Genomic DNA, 12,500 nt, shown 5'->3' with positions numbered 1-12,500 from the left:
TGTAGGTTAGACTAATACATTAGTACCTGGTAAAGAGCAGTAAATGACACTACTCCAGATATCGCCAGCTTCAGGGGAAACCGGAAAACTGCACAGTGAAAAGAAATGAAAAAAAAAAAAAAAACATTAGCAGGATTTAAACAGTAAATGTAGGCTGCTAATACAGTAGAAACAGATATAACAGTTACCTTCCTCTGGTGTGTAGATATAGGACTTAACTGCATCAGTTATCCTCTCCACCAGTGTGGGCTTCTCTGTGCTTGTACTGAGGGAAGAGACAGACGCGTTACTTACACCGAAGCGTACAAAACATTCATTAAGAATGTTATTCAGTTGAACAGCCTCCATTCGTCGGGACGTGGACTCAGAAAGCATGTTTTGCAATATTTTGTATTCTGTACAGGCTTCCTTCTTTTCAGGTCTGTCATTTAGGTTAGTATTGTGGAGTAACTACAATGTTGTTGATCCATTCCTCAGTTCTCTCCTATCACAGCAATTAAACTCTGTAACCGTTTTAAAATCACCATTGTCCTCATTGTGAAAACCATGAGCAGTTTCCTTCCTCTCCGGCAACTGATTAAAGAAGGACGCCTGCATCTTTGTAGTGACTGGGTGTATTGATAAACCATCCATAGTGTAATTATTAACTTCACCATGCGCAAAAGGATATTCAAGTCTGCTTCTTTTTTTTTTACCCATCTACCAATAGGTACCCTTCTTTGCGAGGCATTGGAAAAACTCTTTGTGGTTGAATCTGTGTTTGAAATTCATTGCTCGACAGAGGGACCTTACCAGTGGTGGAAAAAGCCCTCAATTGTCATACTTGAGTAAAAGTAAAGATACAATAGAAAATGACTCAAGTAAAAATGAAAGTTAACCAGGTAAATACTACTTAAGTAAAAGTAAAACGTTTTCGGTTTTGAATATACTTAAGCATCAATAGTAACAGTATACATCTTTTCACATTTCTTATGTTAAGCAAACGATAGCCAGGGGCACACCAACACTCAGACATAATTTACAAACTAAACATTTGTGTTTAGTGAGTCGGTCAGGTCGGAGGCAGTAGGGATGACCAGGGATGTTCTCTTCATAGGTGTGTGAATTGGACCATTTTTCTGTGCTGCTAAGCATTCAAAATGTAATGATTAGTTTTGGGTGTCAGGAAAAATGGATGGAGTAAAAAGTACATTAAGTTCTTTAGGAATGTAGTGAAGTAACAGTAAAAATTGTTAAACATATAAATAGTAAAGTAAAGTACAGATACCCCCAAAAACTACTTAAGTAGTACTTTAAAGTATTTTTACACCACTGGACCTTACAGATAATTGTATGTGGTGTACAGAGATGAGGTCGTCATTCAAAAATCATATTAAACACTATTATTGCAAACTACATGACCTGATGACTTCTGGCTGCCCCCGTCCCCAGTCCACCTGGCCGTGCTGCTGATCCAGTTTCTCCTGTTCTGCCTGCGGCTTTCGAACCCTGACCTGTTCACTTGTCCTGGACCTGGTGTTTCGACTCTCACTCTGTCTTTCCCAATTTTAATATTTTTCTTTTCCCCAAATGGGTCTTTTGTCCAATCAGATCAGCTGTATCTGAGTAAACGCAACCAAAGACTCATATACACTGAGTATGCAAAACATTAAGACAGCGTTTCCCAAACTCGGTCCTCGGGACCCCAAGAGGTGCACATTTTGTTTTTATCCCATACACTAATTATTAAAAACATGTTTCACTTTGTCATTATGGGGTATTGTGTGTGTATATTGTTGGAAAATAAAAAGATTTAATCCATTTTGAATTAAGGGTGTAACAAAAACAGAATGTGAAATAAGTCAATGGGTGTGAATACCTTCTGAAAGCTCTGTACCGATTGTGTTTTTAAATGCTTTTTAGATCAAAGACAACAATGTAACATGCTCTGTGAATGGATGACATCATGACCCATGTCCATACAGAACACATATTGTTCCTATGTAACTGTGACATAATCTTCCTACTGTATGATCATATCTCCCTGTGTGGTCACTTCCTGGGTAAAGCCCAAAGGGTTTCCAGCCAATAGGAAATACTGTATCTCCTGTGAGTCACAGTGATGCCATCAGAAAAACTATTCAACAACCTTTCCAATCCTCCTCTCCTCCCGTCCTCCTCTCCTCCCGTCCTCCTCTCCTCCCGTCCTCCTCTCCCTCTCCTCCTTTCCTCCTCTCCTCCTTCTCCTCTCCTCCCGTTCTCCTCTCCTCCCGTTCTCTTATCCTCCTCTCATTGCATGTTTTGCAATATTTTTATTCTGTACAGGCTTCCTTCTTTTCAGTCTGTCAATTAGGTTAGTGGATCAACAACATTAACAGCGGGACTTTTCATTTCTGTGGAGATGTTTCAGTGAGACTGTCTCCATGGAACGACTCTGGAAAGAACGCTCTATTCTAGAACGCTCCATGGAACGACTCTGGAAAGAACGCTCTATTCTAGAACGCTCCATGGAACGACTCTGGAAAGAACGCTCTATTCTAGAACGCTCCATGGAACGACTCTGTAAAGAACGCTCTATTCTAGAACGCTCCATGGAACGACTCTGTAAAGAACGCTCTATTCTAGAACGCTCCATGGAATGACTCTGTAAAGAACGCTCTATTCTAGAACGACTCTGGAAAGAACGCTCTATTCTAGAACGCTCCATGGAATGACTCTGTAAAGAACGCTCTATTCTAGAACGCTCCATGGAATGACTCTGTAAAGAACGCTCTATTCTAGAACGCTCCATGGAATGACTCTGTAAAGAACGCTCTATTCTAGAACGCTCCATGGAATGACTGGAAAGAACGCTCTATTCTAGAACGACTCTGGAAAGAACGCTCTATTCTAGAACGCTCCATGGAATGACTCTGTAAAGAACGCTCTATTCTAGAACGCTCCATGGAATGACTGGAAAGAACGCTCTATTCTAGAACGCTCCATGGAATGACTCTGGAAAGAACGCTCTATTCTAGAACGCTCCATGGAATGACTCTGGAAAGAACGCTCTATTCTAGAACGCTCCATGGAATGACTCTGTAAAGAACGCTCTATTCTAGAACGCTCCATGGAATGACTCTGGAAAGAACGGTCTATTCTAGAACGCTCCATGGAATGACTCTGGAAAGAACGCTCTATTCTAGAACGCTCCATGGAATGACTCTGTAAAGAACGCTCTATTCTAGAACGCTCCATGGAATGACTCTGGAAAGAACGCTCTATTCTAGAACGCTCCATGGAATGACTCTGGAAAGAACGCTCTATTCTAGAACGCTCCATGGAATGACTCTGGAAAGAATGCTCTATTCTAGAACATGTGTGTGCATGGTGTCTGGCCAGGATGGGTTACTATAATGGATATTCATGTTAGGTGCATGGTGTCTGGCCAGGATGGGTTACTATAATGGATATTCATGTTAGGTGCATGGTGTCTGGCCAGGATGGGTTACTATAATGGATATTCATGTTAGGTGCATGGTGTCTGGCCAGGATGGGTTACTATAATGGATATTCATGTTAGGTGCATGGTGTCTGGCCAGGATGGGTTACTATAATGGATATTCATGTTAGGTGCATGGTGTCTGGCCAGGATGGGTTACTATAATGGATATTCATGTTAGGTGCATGGTGTCTGGCCAGGATGGGTTACTATAATGGATATTCATGTTAGGTGCATGGTGTCTGGCCAGGATGGGTTACTATAATGGATATTCATGTTAGGTGCATGGTGTCTGGCCAGGATGGGTTACTATAATGGATATTCATGTTAGGTGCATGGTGTCTGGCCAGGATGGGTTACTATAATGGATATTCATGTTAGGTGCATGGTGTCTGGCCAGGATGGGTTACTATAATGGATATTCATGTTAGGTGCATGGTGTCTGGCCAGGATGGGTTACTATAATGGATATTCATGTTAGGTGCATGGTGTCTGGCCAGGATGGGTTACTATAATGGATATTCATGTTAGGTGCATGGTGTCTGGCCAGGATGGGTTACTATAATGGATATTCATGTTAGGTGCATGGTGTCTGGCCAGGATGGGTTACTATAATGGATATTCATGTTAGGTGCATGGTGTCTGGCCAGGATGGGTTACTATAATGGATATTCATGTTAGGTGCATGGTGTCTGGCCAGGATGGGTTACTATAATGGATATTCATGTTAGGTGCATGGTGTCTGGCCAGGATGGGTTACTATAATGGATATTCATGTTAGGTGCATGGTGTCTGGCCAGGATGGGTTACTATAATGGATATTCATGTTAGGTGCATGGTGTCTGGCCAGGATGGGTTACTATAATGGATATTCATGTTAGGTGCATGGTGTCTGGCCAGGATGGGTTACTATAATGGATATTCATGTTAGGTGCATGGTGTCTGGCCAGGATGGGTTACTATAATGGATATTCATGTTAGGTGCATGGTGTCTGGCCAGGATGGGTTACTATAATGGATATTCATGTTAGGTGCATGGTGTCTGGCCAGGATGGGTTACTATAATGGATATTCATGTTAGGTGCATGGTGTCTGGCCAGGATGGGTTACTATAATGGATATTCATGTTAGGTGCATGGTGTCTGGCCAGGATGGGTTACTATAATGGATATTCATGTTAGGTGCATGGTGTCTGGCCAGGATGGGTTACTATAATGGATATTCATGTTAGGTGCATGGTGTCTGGCCAGGATGGGTTACTATAATGGATATTCATGTTAGGTGCATGGTGTCTGGCCAGGATGGGTTACTATAATGGATATTCATGTTAGGTGCATGGTGTCTGGCCAGGATGGGTTACTATAATGGATATTCATGTTAGGTGCATGGTGTCTGGCCAGGATGGGTTACTATAATGGATATTCATGTTAGGTGCATGGTGTCTGGCCAGGATGGGTTACTATAATGGATATTCATGTTAGGTGCATGGTGTCTGGCCAGGATGGGTTACTATAATGGATATTCATGTTAGGTGCATGGTGTCTGGCCAGGATGGGTTACTATAATGGATATTCATGTTAGGTGCATGGTGTCTGGCCAGGATGGGTTACTATAATGGATATTCATGTTAGGTGCATGGTGTCTGGCCAGGATGGGTTACTATAATGGATATTCATGTTAGGTGCATGGTGTCTGGCCAGGATGGGTTACTATAATGGATATTCATGTTAGGTGCATGGTGTCTGGCCAGGATGGGTTACTATAATGGATATTCATGTTAGGTGCATGGTGTCTGGCCAGGATGGGTTACTATAATGGATATTCATGTTAGGTGCATGGTGTCTGGCCAGGATGGGTTACTATAATGGATATTCATGTTAGGTGCATGGTGTCTGGCCAGGATGGGTTACTATAATGGATATTCATGTTAGGTGCATGGTGTCTGGCCAGGATGGGTTACTATAATGGATATTCATGTTAGGTGCATGGTGTCTGGCCAGGATGGGTTACTATAATGGATATTCATGTTAGGTGCATGGTGTCTGGCCAGGATGGGTTACTATAATGGATATTCATGTTAGGTGCATGGTGTCTGGCCAGGATGGGTTACTATAATGGATATTCATGTTAGGTGCATGGTGTCTGGCCAGGATGGGTTACTATAATGGATATTCATGTTAGGTGCATGGTGTCTGGCCAGGATGGGTTACTATAATGGATATTCATGTTAGGTGCATGGTGTCTGGCCAGGATGGGTTACTATAATGGATATTCATGTTAGGTGCATGGTGTCTGGCCAGGATGGGTTACTATAATGGATATTCATGTTAGGTGCATGGTGTCTGGCCAGGATGGGTTACTATAATGGATATTCATGTTAGGTGCATGGTGTCTGGCCAGGATGGGTTACTATAATGGATATTCATGTTAGGTGCATGGTGTCTGGCCAGGATGGGTTACTATAATGGATATTCATGTTAGGTGCATGGTGTCTGGCCAGGATGGGTTACTATAATGGATATTCATGTTAGGTGCATGGTGTCTGGCCAGGATGGGTTACTATAATGGATATTCATGTTAGGTGCATGGTGTCTGGCCAGGATGGGTTACTATAATGGATATTCATGTTAGGTGCATGGTGTCTGGCCAGGATGGGTTACTATAATGGATATTCATGTTAGGTGCATGGTGTCTGGCCAGGATGGGTTACTATAATGGATATTCATGTTAGGTGCATGGTGTCTGGCCAGGATGGGTTACTATAATGGATATTCATGTTAGGTGCATGGTGTCTGGCCAGGATGGGTTACTATAATGGATATTCATGTTAGGTGCATGGTGTCTGGCCAGGATGGGTTACTATAATGGATATTCATGTTAGGTGCATGGTGTCTGGCCAGGATGGGTTACTATAATGGATATTCATGTTAGGTGCATGGTGTCTGGCCAGGATGGGTTACTATAATGGATATTCATGTTAGGTGCATGGTGTCTGGCCAGGATGGGTTACTATAATGGATATTCATGTTAGGTGCATGGTGTCTGGCCAGGATGGGTTACTATAATGGATATTCATGTTAGGTGCATGGTGTCTGGCCAGGATGGGTTACTATAATGGATATTCATGTTAGGTGCATGGTGTCTGGCCAGGATGGGTTACTATAATGGATATTCATGTTAGGTGCATGGTGTCTGGCCAGGATGGGTTACTATAATGGATATTCATGTTAGGTGCATGGTGTCTGGCCAGGATGGGTTACTATAATGGATATTCATGTTAGGTGCATGGTGTCTGGCCAGGATGGGTTACTATAATGGATATTCATGTTAGGTGCATGGTGTCTGGCCAGGATGGGTTACTATAATGGATATTCATGTTAGGTGCATGGTGTCTGGCCAGGATGGGTTACTATAATGGATATTCATGTTAGGTGCATGGTGTCTGGCCAGGATGGGTTACTATAATGGATATTCATGTTAGGTGCATGGTGTCTGGCCAGGATGGGTTACTATAATGGATATTCATGTTAGGTGCATGGTGTCTGGCCAGGATGGGTTACTATAATGGATATTCATGTTAGGTGCATGGTGTCTGGCCAGGATGGGTTACTATAATGGATATTCATGTTAGGTGCATGGTGTCTGGCCAGGATGGGTTACTATAATGGATATTCATGTTAGGTGCATGGTGTCTGGCCAGGATGGGTTACTATAATGGATATTCATGTTAGGTGCATGGTGTCTGGCCAGGATGGGTTACTATAATGGATATTCATGTTAGGTGCATGGTGTCTGGCCAGGATGGGTTACTATAATGGATATTCATGTTAGGTGCATGGTGTCTGGCCAGGATGGGTTACTATAATGGATATTCATGTTAGGTGCATGGTGTCTGGCCAGGATGGGTTACTATAATGGATATTCATGTTAGGTGCATGGTGTCTGGCCAGGATGGGTTACTATAATGGATATTCATGTTAGGTGCATGGTGTCTGGCCAGGATGGGTTACTATAATGGATATTCATGTTAGGTGCATGGTGTCTGGCCAGGATGGGTTACTATAATGGATATTCATGTTAGGTGCATGGTGTCTGGCCAGGATGGGTTACTATAATGGATATTCATGTTAGGTGCATGGTGTCTGGCCAGGATGGGTTACTATAATGGATATTCATGTTAGGTGCATGGTGTCTGGCCAGGATGGGTTACTATAATGGATATTCATGTTAGGTGCATGGTGTCTGGCCAGGATGGGTTACTATAATGGATATTCATGTTAGGTGCATGGTGTCTGGCCAGGATGGGTTACTATAATGGATATTCATGTTAGGTGCATGGTGTCTGGCCAGGATGGGTTACTATAATGGATATTCATGTTAGGTGCATGGTGTCTGGCCAGGATGGGTTACTATAATGGATATTCATGTTAGGTGCATGGTGTCTGGCCAGGATGGGTTACTATAATGGATATTCATGTTAGGTGCATGGTGTCTGGCCAGGATGGGTTACTATAATGGATATTCATGTTAGGTGCATGGTGTCTGGCCAGGATGGGTTACTATAATGGATATTCATGTTAGGTGCATGGTGTCTGGCCAGGATGGGTTACTATAATGGATATTCATGTTAGGTGCATGGTGTCTGGCCAGGATGGGTTACTATAATGGATATTCATGTTAGGTGCATGGTGTCTGGCCAGGATGGGTTACTATAATGGATATTCATGTTAGGTGCATGGTGTCTGGCCAGGATGGGTTACTATAATGGATATTCATGTTAGGTGCATGGTGTCTGGCCAGGATGGGTTACTATAATGGATATTCATGTTAGGTGCATGGTGTCTGGCCAGGATGGGTTACTATAATGGATATTCATGTTAGGTGCATGGTGTCTGGCCAGGATGGGTTACTATAATGGATATTCATGTTAGGTGCATGGTGTCTGGCATATTTCGAGCTCCATTGGAAAAAGGACTATCTGATATAAAAAGCGTATCAGCTCGAATAAGGTTCCTCTTTCTAAACTGGTTTGGAAGGTGAAACACCTCCAACTAGTAATTTGCATGCTATTTATAAAAAGGTGTTTTTCCTGCCAGTTACTGAATGCATCCCTAATCCTAACCCTGTCTGTTGGCAGCATTCGCTAGCTTCCTGGCCAGAAACCCTCTGCTTGTAGAGATGTCATAGCTCGTTGCATATCAGAAGGATGTCCCCCCCCCCCCCCCCCCAAAAAAAAAGGTCCGTGTGGTAACAAAGCAATGATTCTGACCTGGTTTTGGAAGCCTTCTTCTTCTTTAGTATATTCTTGACGTAGTCATTGTAGTAGCTGCTGCTCAGGTCCTGTAGTAATAAAACACACAGGATGTTGTCCTGTAGTGATAAAACACACAGGATGTTGTCCTGTAGTGATAAAACACACAGGATGTTGTCCTGTAGTGATAAAACACACAGGATGTTGTCCTGTAGTAATAAAACACACAGGATGTTGTCCTGTAGTAATAAAACACACAGGATGTTGTCCTGTAGTAATAAAACACACAGGATGTTGTCCTGTAGTAATAAAACACACAGGATGTTGTCCTGTAGTAATAAAACACACAGGATGTTGTCCTGTAGTGATAAAACACACAGGATGTTGTCCTGTAGTAATAAAACACACAGGATGTTGTCCTGTAGTAATAAAACACACAGGATGTTGTCCTGTAGTGATAAAACACACAGGATGTTGTCCTGTAGTGATAAAACACACAGGATGTTGTCCTGTAGTGATAAAACACACAGGATGTTGTCCTGTAGTAATAAAACACAGGATGTTTGGCCTATCAGCGGTCACGACCTCAAGGCCAGTCTGAATGTGTTTGGCCTATCAGCGGTCACGACCTCAAGGCCAGTCTGAATGTGTTTGGCCTATCAGCGGTCACGACCTCAAGGCCAGTCTGAATGTGTTTGGCCTATCAGCGGTCACGACCTCAAGGCCAGTCTGAATGTGTTTGGCCTATCAGCGGTCACGACCTCAAGGCCAGTCTGAATGTGTTTGGCCTATCAGCGGTCACGACCTCAAGGCCAGTCTGAATGTGTTTGGCCTATCAGCGGTCACGACCTCAAGGCCAGTCTGAATGTGTTTGGCCTATCAGCTGTCACGAGCTCAAGGCCAGTCTGAATGTGTTTGGCCTATCAGCGGTCACGACCTCAAGGCCAGTCTGAATGTGTTTGGCCTATCAGCGGTCACGACCTCAAGGCCAGTCTGAATGTGTTTGGCCTATCAGCGGTCACGACCTCAAGGCCAGTCTGAATGTGTTTGGCCTATCAGCGGTCACGACCTCAAGGCCAGTCTGAATGTGTTTGGCCTATCAGCGGTCACGACCTCAAGGCCAGTCTGAATGTGTTTGGCCTATCAGCGGTCACGACCTCAAGGCCAGTCTGAATGTGTTTGGCCTATCAGCGGTCACGACCTCAAGGCCAGTCTGAATGTGTTTGGCCTATCAGCGGTCACGACCTCAAGGCCAGTCTGAATGTGTTTGGCCTATCAGCGGTCACGACCTCAAGGCCAGTCTGAATGTGTTTGGCCTATCAGCGGTCACGACCTCAAGGCCAGTCTGAATGTGTTTGGCCTATCAGCGGTCACGACCACACAACCTGTCATTCATAACCTGATCAGTAGCATAACCTAAACCAATTACATCAGAGCAGATTACTACGACCAGGACTGTGTCCCAGGGGGCACCCTGTTCTCCATATGTGGGGGGGGGGGGGGGGGAAATCTACAGAAGTGGTGCAAATTGCAGCCCCCAAAACAAACAGTTATACTCCAAATGTAGGATATTTTCTTTTTACATCATGTGTTCTCATTCAATCCAAGGCAATAAAAAAAACACATAGTTATATAATACAAAGTCATTGTTTATAGACATATTTCTATTGAGAGGTGACGGCCCAAAACCCTGACTCCTTAATCTGGTGCTGGAAAATAAATCTAATTCATGATTTCTAGAATGTTTTTTAAACAAAAAAGTACAGTTTTGGGACTAAAATATATGTTTGCTGGGATGTACATCTGTCTAACTGAAAGCCAGCCTCAACTGAAACAATTCACACTGAAGTCTATATTGGGATGCTACCTAATCCTCTGGTCTACCTGTGTGGAGAGTTAACCCCCGGTCTACCTGTGTGGAGAGTTAACCCCCGGTCTACCTGTGTGGAGAGTTAACCCCCGGTCTACCTGTGTGGAGAGTTAACCCCCGGTCTACCTGTGTGGAGAGTTAACCCCCGGTCTACCTGTGTGGAGAGTTAACCCCCGGTCTACCTGTGTGGAGAGTTAACCCCCGGTCTACCTGTGTGGAGAGTTAACCCCCGGTCTACCTGTGTGGAGAGTTAACCCCCGGTCTACCTGTGTGGAGAGTTAACCCCCGGTCTACCTGTGTGGAGAGTTAACCCCCGGTCTACCTGTGCGGAGAGTTAACCCCCGGTCTACCTGTGCGGAGAGTTAACCTCTGGTCTACCTGTGTAGACTCTGCCTGATTGTATTAACACAGTAAGCTGCTTGATTTAGTAGCAACCCGCTACTTGGGCCGGAGAAATGTGCTGCTAACTAAGCAGAGTTTCTCTCCTTCAAGGGGTTAATTTCACTGATGCCTAGGATGAAGGGATAGGAAGGTGGAATGGAGGAGTCTCTCAGCCCGCTCGCACAGGGCTGGTCTCTCAGCCCAGTCACACAGGGCTGGTCTCTCAGCCCGCTCACACAGGGCTGGTCTCTCAGCCCGCTCACACAGGGCTGGTCTCTCAGCCCGCTCACACAGGGCTGGTCTCTCAGCCCGCTCACACAGGGCTGGTCTCTCAGCCCGCTCACACAGGGCTGGTCTCTCAGCCCGCTCACACAGGGCTGGTCTCTCAGCCCGCTCACACAGGGCTGGTCTCTCAGCCCACTCACACAGGGCTGGTCTCTCAGCCCGCTCACACAGGGCTGGTCTCTCAGCCCGCTCACACAGGGCTGGTCTCTCAGCCCACTCACCTCGCCAGCGGTGGTTTTCTCTGTCCTCTTCAAGCCCTTGAACAGCAGCAGAGGATACTGGAAACTGAGGAAGGCCAGGCAACAGATCTGGGGCAGGCTGGCCAACAGGGAGTAGTACTTATAGATCTGCAATACAGACAGAAGTATGACTTATAGATCTGCAATACAGACAGAAGTATGACTTATAGATCTGCAATACAGACAGGGAGTAGTACTTATAGATCTGCAATACAGACAGAAGTATGACTTATAGATCTGCAATACAGACAGAAGTATGACTTATAGATCTGCAATACAGACAGAAGTATAACTTATAGATCTGCAATACAGACAGAAGTATGACTTATAGATCTGCAATACAGACAGAAGTATGACTTATAGATCTGCAATACAGACAGAAGTATGACTTATAGATCTGCAATACAGACAGAAGTATAACTTATAGATCTGCAATACAGACAGAAGTATGACTTATAGATCTGCAATACAGACAGAAGTATAACTTATAGATCTGCAATACAGACAGAAAAATGGCTTATAGATCTGCAATACAGACAGAAAAATGGCTTATAGATCTGTATTACAGACAGAAATATGGCTTACAGACAGAAATATGGCTTATAGATAGCAATACATTCTGGGTAGCAATACATTCTGGGTAGCAATACATTCTGGGGAGCAATACATTCTAGGGAGCAATACATTCTAGGCAGCAATACATTCTAGGCAGCAATACATTCTAGGCAGCAATACATTCTAGACAGCAATACATTCTAGATAGTAATACAATTTCTATGACTATGGCTTGGACAACAGCACAGTTTTCTGTCCCGTGCCCTCTCTAATCCGGTCTGATGGTCTGGTTTGTGCCAGACCACTGCTGCGATAAAAACATTACTCCATGTGGTTTAGGCTGGCTAGCCCAGGGGTTCCCTGTCTGTCAGAAATTAACTGTGACAACAGGCAGAATTAAAATGTTCTGAGTCCTTGACAATTCAGTACAGAAACGCAGACAAACTCTGACCATTCAAC

General features: G+C 44.2%; 1 protein-coding gene across 1 annotated transcript in view; it reads right to left on the bottom strand.

Annotated features, from left to right (window-relative positions):
- stra6 (signaling receptor and transporter of retinol STRA6) overlaps positions 1-12,500 on the bottom strand; it is a 71,463-nt gene that overhangs the window by 27,628 nt on the left and 31,335 nt on the right. The window contains exons 7-10 of the mRNA XM_082968228.1: positions 11,469-11,594; positions 8,730-8,800; positions 189-265; positions 27-88 (exon numbers count right to left, since the gene is read on the bottom strand). Coding sequence (XP_082824354.1) covers positions 27-88; positions 189-265; positions 8,730-8,800; positions 11,469-11,594 — 336 coding nt within the window. The remainder of the gene's footprint in view (positions 1-26; positions 89-188; positions 266-8,729; positions 8,801-11,468; positions 11,595-12,500) is intronic.

Source organism: Salmo salar, chromosome 23, assembly GCF_965601325.2.
Source record: "Salmo salar chromosome 23, fSalSal1, whole genome shotgun sequence".
In the NCBI taxonomy this organism is placed as follows: domain Eukaryota; kingdom Metazoa; phylum Chordata; class Actinopteri; order Salmoniformes; family Salmonidae; genus Salmo; species Salmo salar.
The sequence above is the reverse complement of the archived record's forward strand: the minus strand, read 5'-3'. Positions and strand labels throughout refer to the sequence as shown.